Source organism: Corythoichthys intestinalis, chromosome 5 (genome assembly GCF_030265065.1).
Source record: "Corythoichthys intestinalis isolate RoL2023-P3 chromosome 5, ASM3026506v1, whole genome shotgun sequence".
Taxonomy (NCBI): Eukaryota; Metazoa; Chordata; class Actinopteri; order Syngnathiformes; family Syngnathidae; genus Corythoichthys; species Corythoichthys intestinalis.
The window spans coordinates 34,030,227-34,051,778 of record NC_080399.1 but is presented as its reverse complement, the minus strand read 5'-3'; the positions used below and the strand labels follow the sequence as shown (position 1 = coordinate 34,051,778).

Genomic DNA, 21,552 nt, shown 5'->3' with positions numbered 1-21,552 from the left:
ATTTTAAAGTAGGACTTTTCTCATTTTAATGCTGACGTGGAGACGGATTAGACGAGAAAAGATGAGGCCATCACTTTCCAAAGATTAGCAGATTACATAAAGGTGCAGACACAAGTGGAGCACAATCTTATTATGTCTGCGGCACTCGTCTTTGTACCATTGGCAGAACCACAGGCTTACGTGTTCACCTCGACAATTTGTACCTTTAAGTCATTTATTGCCATTGACGGGGAGAGGGTCTGGCGGCGATCATACGCGACCAGCCTCTCAGTTTAAATGGATGGGACGTCTATTCCCGTCAATGGAAGCCGATGCATTATGAATAAACTCTCACCTCGGAAATTATCTTCACATCAATTACTGTCAACCCTTCCAAATTAAAATGGATTTGGAGTCAGCCAATGCATGATGAATGCACTCTCACCTCAGAAACTTTCACTTCAGTCAAAACATGTCCAATTAGCCTCAATGTGCTGCCAAGTAAATACAACTGGTTAAAGCCTATACAGATATACATTTTATTTATAATTTCAAAAATTACATTGTATGTGAAGGTGGGTTCACAACGGTTCTTTGTAACAGACAGATGTCTTAAAAGGAAAAAGGAATCTTAAAAACAAGGGAGATCAGTTCTAGTTTAATCAGTCGAACATATTCCAGGAGTACAAGCAGTTCAGTCGGAGAGCACTCGATAGTAACAGAATATGACGTCACTAAAAGGTAGGTGAGAGAAAGTGTTTTTTGAGATTATGTGATGGACAATCCAGATGATAAGAGTGATAAACACAAAACTTTAAATGATGATTTTCATTTACTTAAACCCTGTTGGCTGAACAACCCTCTGGGTGATGAACACATGTACACGTATGTATATACAGTATAATTCCTTAAAAGCGGTCCGAAAACCAAACATGGATAACCATTGATGCCCCCGATCATTTGTTGAACTGCTCATGCTTTACTACTTGTTGTCCTTGTTAAATTGGTCAAATTTACAGCCCAACAGTACTACGTGGACACCATTAGTACAATGGTGGTAAAGAGGAAACATCAAAATATTGATGCGCTCATATAATATTATGCCCTCCTGGTATAAGGCATTACTTGACATGCCCCCTCGCCATGCTTCTTATTGCTTCTCTTGGTCGTGGCCAGAGAAGAAAACAAATGTCAACTTGCTAGAAATGCTCTCACGAATAAAAAAAATGTATTATCTTATTATAGATAAAATGTTAACAATCACCAGAGATTGAAATAATTGTATATAGGTCCGACCTACGAGTGTGCTGCTAGACACACTAACGCATACGGACACACGCGCACACACACACACAACCCGAGGTTGTGACACTACTTGTTCATGATGACAACATGGTCGCTCACAACCTTCATTAACCCTATTAAAATGTTCATAGATCGTTTCTGGGGTTTCTGTCAAACAAACCCTCGGAGTTGGTATCGAACAGTCATTATGTGAAATGATGACACGTTTCAGATGTTTGCAGCATCCGCCTGGCGAGGCCAGTTTTCCTCCTCCATGCCGGAATCGTAGTCGTCGTCTGTCTGTTCTTTGGCCGGAGCCCTGCAACATATGGAGACACCGTTTAGGTTGACATCACCGCCGTCAATAAAAGCAAATGACTGATATGTATAGCTCGCAAAGTAGAAATATTGTAGGAATGCTTTTACGTTTGTTAGTGTAATGCAAGCACGTAGAATGATGTCAAATGAAGGGATATGAAGCAAATTCTAAGTCATGTTCAGTTGATTTTGGGGCTTTTTCAAGTCACTTCCTGTTAAGCCTAGAGCTGGGAATCTTTGGGCACCTAAAAATTCGATAACGAATCAGAGGCTCCGATTCGATTATAAAAGGATTATTGATGCACCCCCCTCCTCCCCCCCCTTTTTTTTTTTTTTTTTTTTTTTTTTAATGTTTTGTGCATTAGTTCCAAAATTGTTCAAAAATACTCAGGCTAAACCAAACTACTATTTCAGTATCAAGTTAACATTTGCAGTAAAAAAATATACAAAAATAACAGTAAATAAAAAACTCCAGTCCCCATTCTATATCAGCAGCTTTAAACTACATTCAATTAATTTAATGTTGTGAATCAACCGTTAAAGTTGTTAAAATTGCTCCCGTTATTCCATAATTCCCTTTTGTCTACTTTCGACATGTGAAAGTTTTAAAACTATTTTAAAGATAGATTCAAGTCAATATTTTACCGATTTAGGAGTATTTTAAATAAAAAGTTAATTAGGTTTGCTTGGAAGGTTCGCTACAACAGCCTTGCAAGGAAGTGTACTGCTTTAAGATGGCGGCCGTTTACTACGCCCGCATCTAGCTTTTTGTAGATGTGCTGCTAACGCTACCGACTCTAAATTGCATCTAGTCCTATATAAATTATATCTACCGTAACATTATGTGGATGTACTTTGTAGCAGCTTTTCGGCAGCAGTCAGGTATGTTGTGTTTTTTTTTTATCTCGTGGCATGAGTTGAGCTAGAGCCGTGAGTTGAGCATTGGCATTACCCGAGGGGCCGGGTAATGAGAAGCATGATGTTTAGCTACTCTCGCTCCGTTCCTCATTGTCCCGAAGACCGTGCGGCACGCTGAGTGTGTTGTACTTCCGCTTTACTTGGCATATTTCAATAATCGGAATTTGGATGATTATGAATCGTTCTCGAATCTTCCACGGCCAAATCGCGAGTAATCTAAGAATCGGAAATTTTGCACACCTCTAGTTAAGCCTGAACGATATATCGTTTAAACATCACCATCGCGATATGCGCATGCGCGATAGTCCCATCGCAAGGACGTGCGATAGTTTTTTGTTTTTTTTTCCCCCAATCCACAAACCTTTGTTCTGCTTCATTCGCTCGCACAGCCTCTCTCACCCCCTTTCCCAGCTCTCAGTCACTGTGGCACTTGCTTATTAAAGTTAACGATGGCATTGATCTAGCCAAAGAAGCCGGGCAGCAATCTGTCAATCATCGTTTAACTTGTTGAACCAGGGGTCCCCAAACTACAGCCCGCCTCCACATTTGGTCCGGCCCCCTGAACAATACCAGAGAGCATTTTGATTTATCCTCCCCCCCAATAGTGTTATTTATTTCCTGGCTTTTTTTCTGTGAAGAACCCAGAGAGGGTTATTTGGTTATTATCTATTTAATTAATAGTGTTATTGTAGGAAAGCCCCATTGCTTGTTTGTGCTTTGGTTTAATTGATACTACACTGGCCCTTTAAGAAAAGTGACGCGCGCATGAGTTACTGTCTCTCCTCCCTTCACTGCCGGTGTACACCAGTCACTTTTTCCTCCTTTCACTGTGTGTGTGTGTGTGTATATATATATATATATTCGCAGCCTATGCACATTTTAACCTCCCCCCCAAAAAAACAAAAGCAAAACCATTCTAAATTTCCTTTATATGAAGCAAGCATTTTGAAAAATGACTTTCTCCCAATGAAAATAATTTTAACTTTTATCATTTTTATGCAATAACCAGCTATTTTTCTGAAATGTACCCAATCGGTTTGGTCTTATCCCCAGAAAAAAGTCTACATGCAGGTTATGCTATAATAGCATCCCTACCAATGTTGAGAACAAACCTACGCCCATGCTTTCTGTTGATTTTAGGCATATACGGACCACGCTCTGTTGATTTTGTGGAAACTACAGGTCACATCCCATTGGTCCGGTAGCATTTCCAGGTTATTTCCTACAGAGTCTTTGGTTAAAAAAAAAATAATAATAATGACCACCAAAAGATATTTTTGTGGGAGCGAGATGAAAATCAATTGGGAGTCCATGGAATCGTTTATGTGGCAATGGCAATGGCGATGTTAAATGAAAGAGCAATGTCACCGTGTTCGGTCGAGCGTGCCATTGGAAAAGACTGAGGTTGATTTTGTCAAACAACTTCAAAATGAACTACGACCACCTAAATGTATCATCAGCCCAGAGACACGAGAAGCACACCCGGAGAGCGTGCATTCCCTCTAATCGGAACCTACAGGCAACAATAAGGCCACAATGAATTAAGCAAGTTATTAAACTCTGAAAAATTTAAATTAAAATCAGGCTAGGAGGATTGATGGTGAGTATATATCCCTACCACATTTCAATCTGATTTGTCCACAAAAAACAGAGGAGTCACAATTTTAGTTTGTGTCCTAAACAATGAGAACAAGCAGAAGAACAACAAAGCGAGGGAGGCCTTCAACCTCCAAACAGCGAGATCTAGGTAAAGTTTTTTGGCTAGTGAGAATACAAGCCTGTGCCAGGTGCATTTTTGGTCAATTTTGAGTTTGAAGGGTGTGATCTCAATATAAAAAATGTGGGAGATGGTCGCCAAACACACAAAGCAACAAAGAATTAAAGAAGCAAAAACATTATCAGCCAGCAATGTGGCTACATTTTGTTGCATTTCAACTCACTACCTGCCATTGATGGCGATAGATGTCCAAACCTTTTTGACTAGGAGTAGTGATCATTCGCTGCCAACCTCTCCCAGTCAAAATGGATTGAATATCTATGACAGGTAATGAGTTAATAAAAATCCCTCACAGAAGAAACATTAACTTCTGCTGAAACATGAATAACGTATAGAAAGTGACGATGGCAAGAAAAGAGGCTCTGACCTGATGTATCTGGGTTGCACCTTCCCCTGGACGACCTCTTTGTTCAACTCGACAGCCATAATGTCAGAGTGAGGCACCTCAAACATTGGCTCCAAAAGAAGCTTTTCCTAATGTGGACAATGAAATTCAAGTAAGCAGCTAAAAACTGATTTTGCATTATAAAACAAAATACACGCTTGAGATGTAGGTACTATTGGTATCCACTTGGAGTCACCATCTTCCCACTCCGCTTTACATCTGTGATATGTGTATATTCTTTGTTTTTAACCTAATATCAAAGGTTGCTCACTTATATTGTTTTTTTGCCAAGTGATAAAACAAGCCCTTATTTTTCCTGCAATGATTTCCTATCACTTTAATTTTGAATGGCTATATTTGTTGAAACCCTTTTTATTTCCAAATGGGGCAAACTTGATTGTTTGAAAAATGTTATGAGGAAGGGCTGAACTCACTTCATTGATATTTTGTCGGTACTGTAAAGCCTTTAGACTGCCAGGACTTTTAAAATAATTCCACAACTCCGGGACAGCCATTTTTCATAAAATTTATCAAAACACTTGTATACACTAAACGGAGCAGATTTATCTATCTCAAAACAAGTCAAGCATCCACAATCTTTCTTTCAATATTTTTGTGTGATCTACAGCCTATATAATCCTCAAATGATAAAGGACAAGCACATTTTTAAATATGTTATTGTCCGTAGTCTGGCACTGGACATGCTGAAATGTTTTTTTATTTTCATAACGTCATTTACAGTCATTCATCCTCTCTAGACGCTAGAATGATCTCATTTATTATTCAATCGGGTGGTGACGTAAAACAAGTTATGCGACCAAAGTAATACTCACTACGTTAGCAGAGTGTGGACAGAGTAGTGTATCCAAAAACCATCATTACTTTCTGTGTGATGGAATTTATTATACAGTCAGAGGGTGAGACAAAAAGGCTACAAAAGTACTACTCGCTACATTAGCAACATATTACAGATTCCTACACCTACTAGTGCTTATATATAGCTTACGACTAGTGGAAAACGTGGTTGTTTGTAAAACCTGCCGCCGGAGAACGGTCTTGAGTAATATCAATATTGAAATGATTAGAATTATCCAATAACAATTCTAAATCGTCTATAACGTTGAGTGTCACATCAGTATGAGGTAAGAGGCAATTAATTTCCAAATTTCAAGGGCTTCACTTTTAATGGGATTTTTCACAATAGGTTACAAAATGGTTTAATGGTAACGTCAATGAATTATTAATTTACGTTCCCTAACCATTAAGATCATTGAAAAGAACATATTTAATTTTGATTTGTCCAAAAAAATCATAGTATATAAACCTTAACTCTTTGTTTTTCTCTATTTTGAAAAATCGCACTGACAAGAAAATGTAAGACAAAATCTAACAGAAAAATTGCAAAAATGACACACCATGATTGATCTGAGCCCACGAGCTCCAGTTTTTCTTTCCAGAGCCATGCGGGCGATGGCCTTCAAGGCATCTTGAGTCACGTTGAGTTCACACTGCAAGATCCAAATCATGTCAAAGCTGTTTATTTGACTGCAAAATAGCTTTGAAACCAGCAGAGGGCAACACTTACTTTATCCATGCTGAACAGAGCCTGGTACTGTGGCACCACGGCATTGCGTGGCTCTGTCAAGATACGGACGAGTGTTTCTTCATCCAGACTGTGGAGAGGAACCACAACAGGAAGACGGCCCACGAACTCCGGGATCATTCCAAATTCGATCAGGTCTCGTGCCTCCACGTGCTTCAGCAGCCTGTCCTTCTCTTCAATCTCGGCCACAGTGTCGGTTTCGCCGCTGGTGTTGGCAAGGTCGGCCGCAGCTGCCGCACGGCGCCCTTTTCCCAAATTGGACGGAGTTCCGAAGCCTAGATACTACAGGGAATGACAAGAATGTAAGCGGAAGCGCAAAAAAGAAGACCGGAAAAAAAAAACTTTAAATTGTAAACAGTGAAAAAATAAAAGTACCTTCTCATTCTTTCTTCTGCTAATGATTCTGTCAAGTCCATTGAATGCACCCGAGGCCACAAACAGGATGTTTGTTGTGTCGACTTGAACCGTCTCTCCTCTCAACTTCCTGGAGTTTTTCTCCGGAACGTTGACAATTGTGCCCTCTAAAAGTTTGAGTAACCCCTAATGGAAAGACGAGAACAGGTCATCAAAAACTTGCTGGCAGTTAATAAATGGCAGTTAATGATCTTGTTTCATCATATGTTTCTGAGGTGAGTTTAATCATAATCATGTTTCAACTAGTGATTGACAGATACGTTTTTTTTCAGGACTGATACGGATTACTCGTAGTTGGAGGGGCCGATAACAGATTTTTGAAGCCGATATTCATTTGCGGTAAAGGTGATAAAAATTGGCGTGAGAAAATCAAATAATGCAAACACTGAATTGCATTGAAATACCTAAAGCATGTTTATTGAATGGTTCGGTGGCAGAGTAGACGTTCCTGAACCCAAAGATGTTGCTCCTGGTGCTGCGTCACAAGTAGGTAGATGAGGATATAGTGTGAAGCGCTTTGAGGGCCTTAAAAAGGTGGAAAGGCTCAATACACGTGCAACTCCATTTACCATTTAACAAATCAAAGGACGGGGTGAATAATAGTGCAGGAGAGGGAGGACTGGCTGCATCTGAGCCGAACTAACCCAGTTTAAAAAAAAACAAAAAAACAAGGCAGATACTGATATACGTCAAATTTCCAAATATCAGCGGCAATAATCGGCCCGGCCAGTAATCAGTCAATCTCTAGTTTCAACAGAAATGAAATTTTATGAGGTGAGACTTTATTCATAACTCATTGGTTGGTATTGATAGTGATGGACATCCAATCCATTTTGACTGGACCGAGTAATCGCTGCCAGGCAATCAAAATGGATTGGACGTCTATCACCCTCAACGCCAAACAATGAGTTAACAAATCGTCCTTAAATTCTGACCTGCTGAACTCCTTCTCCTCCCACATCCCTTAGTTGATGGATGCCAGGCACGCTGCCAATCTTGTCCACCTCATCCAGAAACACAATACCTGCAATTAAAGACAGCCATTCAATCCATTTTATTTCCTGTCACACATTTTTCCCAGCCCGAGTACCTTGCTGTGCTTTTTCGACTGAGTAGTTAGCGTCCTGCAGCAGTTTCGCAATGACCGACTCTATGTCTTCTCCAACATAACCGGCCTGAGTTAGTGTGGTGCAGTCGCAAATTGCGAAAGGAACATCCAAACAGCGAGCCAGCGTCTGTGCCAACAAAGTTTTTCCTGTGAGAGTATATGAATACAACAGAATTGTTAGTTTTTGGGTCAATCCAGTGTTGGAGATTTTGAGTCACACTCTCTAAATACTAAATAATCTACATAAAAAATAGTCAAACATGTAGTTTGAGTTAATTGAAGTCAATCAACTTGTCCTGAGAAGAAAACTTTCAAAAACAGAAAAGTACGTTTGAAAATATTTTGTAAATAGTCTTGATAACTCCCTAAAATGCAATTTGTCTACTATCCCACCTCCCTACCGAGTCAAGTCTCAAATCTGTATTGTTTCATTGCCCTCTCCTATTACAGTGAGAACATTACTTTCAAAAATATATAAAATACGAGTGGTGGAAAACATTTCTCATAACTTGCATGCAATACTGTTAGTGTATTTTTGTTTTTTATCGTGGTAGCAGAAAGCAACGAATGACATGATACGCTGATCTTTTGAAATCATGCAGTTTTCCAAACGAATGGGTCAAACAATTTTTGTACTTGCTTACAGTGGGGCAAATAAGTATTTAGTCAACCAATTGTGTAAGTTCTCCTACTTGAAAATATTAGAGAGGCCTGTAAATGTCAACATGGGTAAACCTCAACCATGAGACAGAATGTGAAAAAAAAAAAAAAAAAAACAGAAAATCACATTGTTTGATTTTTAAAGAATTTATTTGCAAATCATGGTGGAAAATAAGTATTTGGTCAATACCAAAAGTTCATCTCAATACTTTGTTATGTACCCTTTGTTGCCAATAACGGAGGCCAAACGTTTTCTGTAACTTTTCACAAGCTTTTCACACACTGTTGCTGGTATTTTGGCCCATTCCTCCATGCAGATCTCCTCTAGAGCAGTGATGTTTTGGGGCTGTCTTTGGGCAACACGGACTTTCAACTCCCGCCACAGATTTTCTATGGTGTTGAGATCTGGAGACTGGCTAGGCCACTCCAGGACCTTGAAATGCTTCTTACGTAGCCACTCCTTTGTTGCCCTGGCTGTGTGTTTGGGATCATTGTCATGCTGAAAGACCCAGCCACGTCTCATCTTCAATGCCCTTGCTGATGGAAGAAGATTTTCAATCAAAATCTCTTGAGATCATCAGTGGTCTTGTACGTCTTTCATTTATTAATAATTGCTCCCACAGTTGATTTCTTTACACCAAGCGTTTTACCTATTGCAGATTCAGTCTTCCCAGCCTGGTGCAGGTCTACAATTTTGTCTCTGGTGTCCTTTGACAGCTCTTTGGCCTTGGCCATAGTGGAGTTTGGAGTGTGACTGAATGAGATTGTGGACAGGTGTCTTTTATACCGATAATGAGGTTACCATTAATACAGGTAACGAGTATAGCCTCGTTAGACCTCGTTAGAAGAAGCTAGACCTCTTTGACAGCCAGAAATCTGTTTGTAGGTGACCAAATACTTATTTTCCACTCTAATTTGGAAATAAATTCTTTAAAAATCAAACAGTAAGATTTTGTTATTTTTTTTCCACATTCTGTCTCTCGTGGTTGAGGTTTACCCATGTTGACAATTACAGGCCTATCTAATCTTTTCAAGTAAAAGAACTTGCAGAATTGGTGGTTGACTAAATTCTTATTTGCCCCACTGTATATTTTTCATATTTTTATAACATTTTTAGACTCGATTGTTTCGTTTAAACCCATGCAACGTTGTTATGCATCTGAAGATAATGTAGCAGAAAGAAAAATAAAGGTTTTTTTTTTTTTTTTTTTTGCAAATTTTGAAGCTAAAATGTCATCCAATGACCTTCTATAGAAGAGGCTCGTCCGCTTTGCGGTCATAAATCTGTGAAATGCGACGAGGCGGAAAGTCACAGTGGAGAGCGTACCCTACCTGAGCCAGTTGGACCAAGAAGTATGATGTTACTCTTCTCCAGTTTAATGTCGGCATGTGTGGAGTCTAAGACCTCCCCTCCTCGTCTCTCTTGGGGTGCCTGCTGGCTGGTCTGCTGCTGCATGGAGGCTCCCAGAGCGTTGCCATGGGGGCTGATCCCGGCAATCTGCAGCAACTCTGGCAGCACAAAACAAAACGGGCTCGTTAGATTTAACGACAACACTAACGAGCTTGGAGACTTTCAGTTGGGCTGCGAGGCGTTCTCCAAAATAGTAAGCAGAAATGGGTCATTGCTTCATTCATTCAATGTGAGTGGTGACAGCTTTGGCCGAATAGCTAAAAATACACGCCGCAGAGTCAGTGCCAACGTGGATGTGGAAAGTGAACAGCAAAGCACAGATATGAATGTAGGTCAGTGGGATACACTATCTTATTGTCGGGCGAGTAACTGGCACAGTTTGGAAATTTTATCAGAGGTAGGTCAAGCCACAGAGTGCAAAGCAGCTGTCATATCATTTAACCCCATGTACTCTTACTTTTACGTACAATACAAAGCAATTTTCTCTTTTAGTGGCAATAACTGGTATAATTTCACCTTTTTGATATTGTGTATTCGATTTTGGCTGTAAAAAAAAGGACGAAAATACAACAAATCATTAAAATTACTTAAAGAATTTAAATCAGTAAAGGACTCTACTTAAAAAATGACTTGCGTTTAATAAATTACTGGAACCATTTGCAAAATAAATTAAAACTCCCATTTCCTGAAACAAAGGCTGACTTGCATTTTTTTTCGTCTCCAAGAGACCACTAACCTCTACAAAAGTTAAGAATAAAATGTGTTGCTCAAAACACATACAGTATGGATACTGTAGGCTGACAGCTATAGATGTCAAATCAATTTGGACTGGGACTCACAGTCAAAACTGATTGGATGTCTTTTGCCGTCAATGGGTGTTTTCAATAAAAGTGTTCTCTGGTAACCATCACGCCACAAGAGATGTCCCGAGCCGATCTTGTGATCGGAAATTGGGCCAATCGCGCCATTTTTCAGAGGATTGGAATCGGTGAAAAGGATCAGGTTTTTAATTTTAAAAATATATTTGTCTTTCTGCTTCATGCTTCAAGGCCTCTCACTCTCCCTCCTGCTGCTTTTCTTGGTTACCAGTGCAGCTGGAGTTTGCTGCTTAAAGTTAAAGATGATTGACAGGTTTGTAACTGCTATCTGGCGAGTGAATGCTCAGTAGCTCTACGATTAAAGGCACAAATGTGTTAATCATCGCATAGACTTCATAATGTATTGGCGTGACACATTCCTCATTCACTGCGTCATGCCTTCCCGAAGGGGGCTGTCCCACATTCCGCTTCATTTATTAGCAGACCGGTCACATGCAGCGATCTAACGCCGGATTTATGTTAAAAAAATTTGAAAGCTGTTACTGCATACAAAAGAAGGATTGTCACAGGAGTGATTTGTTGAAGGCTTCAAGGTAATTATTATATTTTCGTACCATGCATGCATTTTGAAACGTGAAAAAAATCAATGGGAGAAATCAGCCGCTACAGCATTGGCATTATGCTTCGCAATATTTACGTAAAATAACTGCTAACTGCCCGTTTTTTGTTTTTTCTTTTTTGCTTTTAACCAAGAATCGAGACTGTTTTACATCCTTATCTATAAAGAATTTAGGGATTTAAGCATTTATTCACAAGAATTTTCTACGCAAAAAGCGCTTTGTTGGACTTAGGGGGGCCGCCACAGAGACTTAAAGACTAGCAGCACATTCGACATTTTTACATAAAATAAATGCTAACTGTCTGTTTTTTATTTTTATTTTTTTTTTTTGCTTTTAACCAAGAATAGAGACCATTTTACGTCCATATCTAATAGAGGTGTGCGAAATTTCTGATTCTTAGATTATTCGCGATTCGGCCGTGGAAAATTCAACAACGATTCACAAACATCCAAATTCCAATTGTGGAATTATACCAGGTAAAGCGGAACTAAACCACATTCAGCGCGGTCTTCAGGACGCAATGAGGAACGGACTAAGAGTAAATATAAAATGTAACAAATTAATCCAGAAATACAATGGCATTGCCAAAAGATTTTAAAAATATATACGTTTTATACTAAGCGAAAGAGGAAGTACTGTAAAAAGTACAGTACATATTTGAAATTTTTGTTCAAATATAGCAAAAAACACTTTTTAGGTATCGGATAATGACTATTGGCAAATTCTCAAAATCGGGTGACTCGGACTCGGGTGCAAAAATATGCGATCGGGACACACAACAGTTAATGTGTGAAAACTGCACATATCTGGGCTAGCAGTGAATGGGTATTAAAAAAAAAAAAAAAAAGCTTTTGCATGTACAAAAATGAACATACAGATACAGAATCAAAGTCATACAAAAAGTAAATATGTATACTGGAAAAATACATCCCGTCCATGATTTTTTAAAAAATAAAAATAAAAATAAATAAAGGGGGGGAAAAAATGCTTTTAAGATTGCAAGTTCATTCGTTTCCAACTCCATTACTGGACAGACATGCTTACGAAGGTGTGTATATTTTGGCATTTGTACAATAAATGGCAATCAAAGCGTGAATTAAAAAAAGCCAAAGAAATGGTGACGGCGGCCCGACCACTTACTTGTGAATCTGTATTCATCCTCTCGTCTTCTCATCTCTAGCTCTACAGGAAGAGGATCAAATTGCTCAAATCAATGTTATCATTACCATGTTAACAACAGCCATTTCAATGCAGTTCACACTGTGACATCATTATTGAACAAATGCCAAATTATACAGCAAGTTACAGGACCACTGTTATAATTTCTGATTTTACAACTACTTGAGTAATTCACTTCGAAAGTGAATGATTTAGTGATGTTTTAGTGCCATTGAAAGCGATAGCCGTCCATTTGGGGCTGGCCGATTTGCCTTCCCCCAAATAGGTAGATAAGAAATTTAAGAATATTCGCATATCAATAATAGCATTAAAATTAGCAGCACTGGATGCACTGAGTCTTGCAAAAAATACTTAATAGCTATCACTTGTTTTTTGCAGTGTAGGTTGTTAAAATTTGTTTTTGGCAGTGTTCAAAGACCATATGCTGTAAGCGTTGCCTCATTTTTTTGTCTTTGAATTTTACCGAGGCCATTCATTGTATGTGAATATCCATTGCAAAGCCATGCTAACTTTCATGAGCGAGTGAATGGCATCTTCTATTGGATATTAACATTAAGCTACATAAAAAGTATTTTTAGTGCACAATGTGAAATTTCCTTTGTTCCATGTGTTTAGCTTTGTAGTTTACCTCACTGGGAGAAATAGTTTGAAAACCATCAATACTGGACTGTTCAAAATCTGTCAAATTAGTCTGTTTGCCTCTGCATATACATATGGTTGACTTGACTATGTCATGTTTTCAATATTCCATCTAAAAAAAACGCTCAGCTGTACGTACAGTCAGTGTTTTCGTCAACAATGACAACGAAAATATTTCGTCGACGAAGTTTTTTTTCATGACGATGATATGACGATGAGCTAAAAACGTAGCTTAGGAGACTTGAACTTAACGAGACGAATGCCACTTTTCGTCTGACGACACAACAACGAAGACCAAAAAGCGTCATCATTTCTGTCATACGTTCACAATGCGTGACATTTTCATATTGTACGTAGAGTACGTCAGCTTGCATAGTAGCGGTGTTTCGGTCATGACACTCACGTGAGATGTGCTGTGCCTCTCCCTCATCGGAGTTTAGGATGTATCTCAAGCCAGGCTGCGCTTCATCTCGCTTATTTGGAAACACGTTAAGATTTGTATTCTTATCTTGGCAAGGGAGAGAATACGCAATGTTGCTTTAGCTTTTAAAGCTCTAAGCGGAGTGATCATCAGACGCTAAATGTTATCAGATGCTTAATGTAACTCCTAGAGTTAGCGTAGCATTCGCGTTAGCAGTAGCTTCAGAATGGCGAACGTCCTCTTAAAACACTGATCAGTAAACCAGAGCCACTTGGCTTTTCTGGTCAGTAAGTCTAGAAAATGGTAAACACTGGGACATTTTTTTTTCTTATATACAGTTCGTGGTTACTAGGTAGATTTAATTGAAAATAATGTACTGCTTTTCTGCTGAGTGTGTATTGTCACAAAGTTGGCGTTGTCCTTGTAGGCACTACAATATGTACTCATCTTTCTATGATCATTCGAAATTGTTGGAAACCTCTATTTTTGGATTAAAACTTTTTAATTTTACAGACAAAAACATTTTGAGTAACTGCCGACTAAAACCAGACATAGCTCGAATTCAAATTTGTCAACAAAAATTAGAAGACGAAAACATTTTGAAATGACTAAAATATGACTAAGATTAAAAAGTATTTTCGTCCGACAGACTAAGACAAAAATTAAAAGGGCTGCCAAAAACAACACTGCGTACAATACATTGGAGGTCCTTCACCGTCAATGGCAGCAAAGATGTTCAACAAGAAGCTGGCAAAGGAAAAATAACGGCAAAAATGCAGTACCGACCCCGAGGTGTCAGAGTGGGTTGTTTTTCCACCTCCACCTGCTGGCGACTGCCTGCAGGGATGTTGTTGTAGATGCGCTTGTAGTGATTGTACACGGCTACGGCCAACACCTTCTTGGCATATGACTGTCCCACCACGTACTTGTCAAGGTAAGCGTAAATCTGGGGAATCACCAATTTTCATGAATGTATGACACAAGAATCTGGATCGAAGATCCATTTGGTTTGTTTCTTACCTTCTTGGGAGGAGGGGGAGGTTTCTGTGCAAAAGCAAGTTTTACTGCCTCGGCAGCTGACTCTGCCTCTTTGTTTAGTCCCTTCTTGGAGTCCGTCTCAGACAAAACCACAAAAAAGTGGTGGCATTTTTCACATTTGACAAATCGTGTCGATGCTTTAAGAAAGCGACAACCAGATAAAAAGCATATTAGACATAAAACTAAAAGCAAACACTTTGAAATAACAAGTCTTAAAAGGAAAATGGGGCACTCGGGTAACATTTATTATAGTTTAACAATATGTGTATAGTTTCTAGTTTACCCCTAAATGAACATTTAATTCTACATTTCATGCTTGAAGTTACTGCTGTTTGTTTACTACTTCCAAGAAGTCTGGAATGCAGCAATAAGTCACGGCCACATATCGGCGTTTGAGTCACTTGCAATAAAGTTACACAATCGCAGCACTGCAGAAATAATGCATGCTCACAATCACATTTTTCAAGTGTTTACTCACAAACAAAGGTTTCCACATGTGTGCAGGGGTCTCCACATTTGGGGCATCGGAGCTGACTGCCACCCTTGCCGGAACCCCCGGAACCCGAGGCCCTCTTTCCCTCACTGACACTTTTCTTTGTCAACAACAGATCACGTTACATTACTACCATGTCCCATTACCAGTAAGTGAAAAGCAAAGGCCCATAACAATTACCTTTCCACCATCGCTCCCAGTGTCCTTTGTGGGGCCGTCTTTGGAGGCAAAGCAGATGGTGGTCTCGGAAAACGATCTCACCCGCAAACGAGGTAGATGAGCATCTCTAGAGCCATGGCGACTCAGAGAATAAAACTGCAACCGTGAGCAAGAAAATCCTACAATAGAAAAAGCAATACAGCCTTTTACTCCAACTGCACAATAAAAGTCAGACACTAAACTATTCACCGAGCTCCAAGATCTACATAAAACTAGCTATAAAAACAGCCAAATGGTTCCCTTAAACTCTTAAAGGATTTTTTTACGCTATTTTATTCAATGATTTTTTGTTTCATATTTATTGTTTGCCAGATTGATTTTGGGTTGTGAAACAGACTTCTGTCTTGGTCTTTGACACAACTTTCGTTTCACTAATAGAATGTGTGACGTTTGACTCCATTCCGCTAATTAAACAAAGCCAGGCATATGTGAAAAGCATGGCACAAATCTACGTTTGTCATTGTAGAGAGTACAACGAGATTTAAAGCTTCGCCATTAAGAGTGTGACAATATCTCGATACAGCGATATATCACAATATTTTGCAACCTGATCGGTTATCGATATGCTCCCGCCAAGTATCGATACTTTTATTTGACATAATGGCCATACAATGGAGTATGGATGCTGTAAACTGCTCAATGTTTGTTGAGCAATTCCTTGGCGGTCGACTAGGGGCGCTGAAGAGTGGTGGTAAAAGCAAAGTGCGCACAAGTCATCTAGAGAAGAAGAGAGGAAGCTCCAAGTGGGTTGAAAAATATAAAAAAGCTTCGTGAGAATGGTGGAGGAAAAAGTGAGAAAAATATTGCTACAAGTCACACGTGTGGACACACTTTAGATTATACATCAACAAGAAAGGAAGTAAGGTGAACAAGGACTTTGCTGTATGCAGGAATTGTCTAACAAAAATAAGGTTCACTGGCAGCTGGTGACGAAGTGGACACCGGATTCCTTCACTGCTTCGCTTTCATCACTTGAGGTAAGAAAGTTTTGCAATGTAATTGATTTTTTTAATTTACATTTATTATTTTGATGACATTTGGTGTTGAATGATATAAAATAAACCAAGACCCTAAACTGGATGAAAATGAATATCGAACAAGCCTACATGAATTTGCTGATTTATTTGATATTATTTGAGAACCACTTTCCATATAGTTTACTACACAAAAACTGTTATTATTGCCATTTTGATACAATAAGCTATAAAAATGGTTTTAATAGCTTCCAAGATATACTGTATAAGATGTGCATGATAATTAATGTAGCCTACATATTAAAAATAGGTGATTATTGCATTTTTAATTTCTATACATTGAATTGATATTTTTAAAATTCACTTAAAACTTCCAACACAAAAAAAAATCCGGATTTCAACTCAAAAGCTATTAAGTAGTTAATATTTTTTGTTTTATTTTTTTGTTTTTAAGGTGAAGAAGAATGTGACGACTGAATCAGACATCTCAAATACTGAAGCAGTTGGCTGAAGTGCTCAAACCAATGCTTTTGGCAACAAAGGTCATACACGAAGACCCACCAATTTTATAATTGCTCAACTCCAAGCTCAACTGCTGACTGACACCTACAGCACTGTTATTTTTTTTTTTTTTAAGTGTTAAAGCTTTAAAGAAATTAAGGGTGCCATTCATCATGATCTCTCCAAGAGATATCAGTGGTTGTGGTTTGTTTCCTCTATATGTGCAGGTACACAATTTGCAGTAGATTTACAGCAATGTTGCACAGAAAAGGTGCCACTGTTTATTAAATTCATTCATTCATTCATTTTCCATGCCGCTTTTCCTCACGAGGGTCGTGGAGGTGCTGGAGCCTATTCCAGCTAACTACGGGCAGTAGGCAGGCGACACCATGAACTGGTTGCCAGCCAATCGCAGGGCACAGGGAAACATACAACCATTCACGCACACACTCATACCTACTGACAATTAAGAGTGTTCAATCTGTTTAATAAATCATTTAAACAATATTTTTTCTATTTTGAAATATCTTTTTTTTTTGTTTCAACAGTTGTATCATAGAATATCGTATCAAATTTCTGACCAATATATTGATAATCGCTGTATCGTTATGTCGTGAGATAATCGTTATCGTGAGCCTTGTATCGCGAATCGTATCGTATCGTGAGGTGCCCTGAGGTTCCCACTCCTATTCGCCATTACGTGCAAAACGTAAAACAAAAGCAAAAGTGCAATAAAGCTAATACAAAAACTCAGGTTTACGGTGTACACAAATTGGTAATAAAATGGATAAGTGACTGCAGGTGGTGATGTCCTGGTAATGTAACAGCGCAACAGTGCATATATTTATTTACAGTATTAATTTACAGTACTCAAGACAGGGAGGCAAATGACTGACTTGAACGTCCAAATGACAGTTTGTGCACAGATATGGATATAACAGTGCAAAAATGTTATGCTGAAACTACAAATATTGCACCAGATTGAGACAGATGTCTGAGAACATATTTCTTAGAGAGATGCATGTGACAGTGTTGTGGCATTAGCAATGCAATGTGAAGAAGAAAAAAAAACTTTCCACATGTTCTTTAATTCTCCTAATTAACATGAAATGACGACACACAACTCAAGAACAAAAAGAAACCACTAATCACCTCAGCTACATGTATTAAGCAAAGAACAAAAGCTGGCCGGCCAGGACTGAATCCCCGAAAGCTGTGATCCCCAACCACTGGGCCGGGGACCAGTACCGGTCCGTGGCGCATTTGCTACCGGGCCGCAGAGAAATAATTATTTGTTAACAACCGCAATCTGGCCTGTGCTTCTTGACACATCAATATGCCTGTCTACTCTACTGACTAATCAAATTGTTTTTTTCTTGCTGTTTTAAATTTAAAAAAACAAAAAAGGACAATAAAACCCTGTAATATTCAGTTTTCTAGACCTAATTTAAATTATTTGAAAAAAAAAAAAAAAATCTCTTTTATTCAGTTTTTTTTTTTTTCATTCATTCACAGCCCGAAACTGAGGGTTTTTTTTCATCTTATTTATTTATATTATTTATTTATTATTATTTATTATAATTATTTATCTTATTTATTAGATCATTAACGATCGCTAACTGTTGAGTCTATTTTGCACTTATACTCATTTCATACCCCCAAAAAATTGAGTCTAATTTTGTCTTTTTGGGGGGGGGGGGGGGGGGTCATTGATTTAGTAAGAGCACTGTTGTTCCTTTGCTTTTTCATATTTGTCATTCATGCTGATTAAAAATATTTAGTTACACACCAGTTACTCAGTACTTGAATATTTATTTCCCACTGAATACTTACGCTTAGACCATTAAATTTTTTAATGTAAGTTTTAATTATGCTAAAACAACAGTACTCGATTATTTATAATGTTGGAAACCAAGGGCATAGGTTTGGTCTCAACATTGGTAGGGACCATATAACAGCATAACCTGCATGAACACTTTTTGTTGGGGACGGGACATTAATAAGACCTTACAGACTGGGTGATATGAACCTAATTAATTGATCATTGCAAAATAAACCTGTATTATACTTACTTTCATATGTATTGGCTCAGGTGATACACTGTTCGATTCAAACCTTTGTTTTCAAAAACTACTAAAGAAACATTTTCAAAACTTTCAGAATAAATGTCTGGATTTTATTTGCAAATTTAAAGAGCGATATTTGAACACAACCTAAATTACATTACATACACAATACAAACTTGTTAATACTATCTAAACTATCCAGAAATACAAAAAATAAACATTTGCCACTCAACATTGTCTGTCTGAATATAGAAATTAAATATGACAGAAAAAATGTCTTAGGAAATAACAAAAAATAAAGAAAAATGGAGCCTTCCTTTGGGTAAAACACTACTGCTTTTGTTCACAAGCACAGCCAAACTCATCCAAAAAAATGAAAGCTACAGTGGCTGCTGCTGGCCGAAAAAAACGTCTAATATCCCTTCCCTGTGAAAGGGGTGGAGGAGACGGCATGTTGTCGACAGGTATTTCTGTCAGGGCTGTGAGTGCATGTGTGTGTTGGGGCTGGGATAAGTCATCAACCAATCAAACGTGCGTTTTTGGGAAATAACGGTCTCATTGAGTGAGTGAAAAGGGATAAATAAGTCTGAACATAATGAAAATAATTCCATTAATAATGGTTGGGTCATTTCTATCCTTACAACATACGGGAAGACAATCTAAATCATCTATATAACAGAACTCCTTATATAATGCAAATAAGGTTGTTTAAAAGTTGGTGGGGACAATTTGAGAATCCTGAAAAGTTGGTGGTGTTATGTCCCTACGGTCCCTATGTAAACCGCTACGCCCGTGTTGGAAACACATGCTATGGTGGTCTAAAGATTGAGTAACTGAATTAGACGATGACGGTGCAGAAGTGTTGCGTTACGTGTCATCAAAAAAGTCAACGTGAAAAAAAAATTGAAACATTGAAAACATGTTCAGAAACATATGTCATCATATGACTTTTCATTTAATCACCTTAAAACGCAAAGCTACCGGGGGGGGGGGGGGGGGGAATAAATAAAAAGAAGTCAAAACAAAGTGGCAACTTGGTTAGCGTCAGACCACCTTTTGGGCCAAACAAAAAAATGACGTGTAGCCGTGACTTACCTCGATGAGCTGTATTCAGGAGCAACCTTGCAGCCGAGGTACACGGACAGGACATTGCTCTTCTTGATGTCAACACCCTGAAATGATATTTGAAAAATAAAACAAAGAGTGGTTATATGTGAAAGCCCAAGCGAGGTCATCCCGAAACTGAACCATTTCATAACCACAGCGTCACGGTTAGCATTAGCACACTAGGTCATTGGCTATTAAAGATTGTAGCTTCCGTGGTTGTCATTTTCACAAGGTGGAATAACACCAGCTAAATGAACCTCAACTACTTTACTCTTAAATTTCTCATAAATAGACTAAATAATATAGACAGACAAGGCTGGTTATGTCAGCAGGTAACGGCTAAGTAGCATATGCGAGGCCCAGACCAGCCGAACACAGAATTTCTCCCTAATCAAATGAACGACTTTAAAGCTATTATGTGCTCGTGGTGAGGCTGAAAAACAACAAGAGGCGAGTGTCACTCGACGAACGACACGCGTAATAGACGCAGCGGCGCTGAAAAGCAACAAAAAGCCATTTCTGCTACTCACGGCTAATGACGAAACCAGCTGCAATCTTGACAGCTCCTAGTCAACACCAAAATTTCTCAGTGGATAGCTCTGTTCAATGCGTCAGGTCCATCTAAGTTGACATATTAATATCGCACGAAATGGAAAGCGTCGGCTTGTCGGAGCCACTGCTTGCCAGGTGTGATGTAAGTGGGCTTCGGAAGTAGGTCGGTTGGTTACCCCGACTGCGAACTAGCTCGCCTCCTTGCACGTAGGAGTTATTTTGCTATGAAGTGACATGGAGGTTTGCGTGTGCAGTCAACACCCATCCACTCTACTGGAGATCTACAGACAAGTTACTCAACAGAACAGGAGGAGGTGCCCTTCTACTTAGACTTAATTCGACGACATAGTATGTTTGTGTTGTGGTTTTGTTGCGTTGACGCTAGAGGGAGACAACGTGGTGTTGACGACACTGCTTTTATGATACGAGGGTCCATGGCAGTCATTGGTTTGAGCACCTTTCAATCATCTACCAATCGCCTTCTTCAATCCCGCCCCCTTACCCAACGACAAAGTTGATAAGTTGCGCCTCCAGGAATTTTTCCACTAGGTTGGCCAGATGTGGACACCTAATCCTTCATAGGGCAAGTGACTAACTAAAGTCATTATACGGGGATTTGCCTTGCCTTGCATCCAAATTTCTCATTCATTCATTTCATCATCGCATTTACCAGTACATTAGCCAGGTGCACCAGACTCACCAGACTCACTGCTGTTCCAGCTTTAGAGTCTGGCGACCAATGAGTGGATCAAACTTACAGGGCGGAGCAGGCCACAGCAAACAGACAGCGGAGTGGACCAATCAGCGATGGGCAAACGTGACGTTGGTAAAGCGACAACTCGCACGGCGCGAATGGAGAAGTTTATTTAACATGGCTAGCGCGAGACAGCCTGTTGTCAATGACTTGTGTCTATGTGTTTTTGTTAAATTAAAACTGATTTTACCGTGTATTGGAACATATTCTCGGCTCTCCTGTTCGTCATCTGTGTTGTTGTGGAGACGAGTTCTGACGCGGAAGAGTGACGTTGCTCATTAAGAACACGTCACGCAAATAAACGAATCTGATTG

At 39.1% G+C, this 21,552-nt stretch overlaps 1 protein-coding gene across 2 annotated transcripts; it reads right to left on the bottom strand.

Annotated features, from left to right (window-relative positions):
• Window positions 1–494: 494 nt before the first annotated feature.
• clpxb (caseinolytic mitochondrial matrix peptidase chaperone subunit Xb) lies at window positions 495–20,847 on the bottom strand. Of its 2 annotated transcripts, XM_057837245.1 has the most exons (15): window positions 20,463–20,847; window positions 19,921–19,997; window positions 15,246–15,403; window positions 15,051–15,165; window positions 14,555–14,709; window positions 14,321–14,480; window positions 12,436–12,477; window positions 9,779–9,955; window positions 7,769–7,933; window positions 7,614–7,702; window positions 6,640–6,804; window positions 6,247–6,546; window positions 6,077–6,169; window positions 4,644–4,750; window positions 495–1,582 (listed from the first exon to the last, which is right to left on the bottom strand). In XM_057837245.1, the coding sequence occupies exons 2-15, from the start codon at window positions 19,973–19,975 to the stop codon at window positions 1,492–1,494; spliced, it is 1,872 nt and encodes a 623-aa protein (XP_057693228.1). In that variant the 5' UTR covers window positions 19,976–19,997; window positions 20,463–20,847; the 3' UTR covers window positions 495–1,491. The 2 variants fall into 2 exon arrangements, with proteins under 2 accessions (XP_057693228.1, XP_057693229.1); XM_057837246.1 differs by lacking the exon at window positions 12,436–12,477.
• Between the last annotated feature and the right edge of the window lie 705 nt (window positions 20,848–21,552).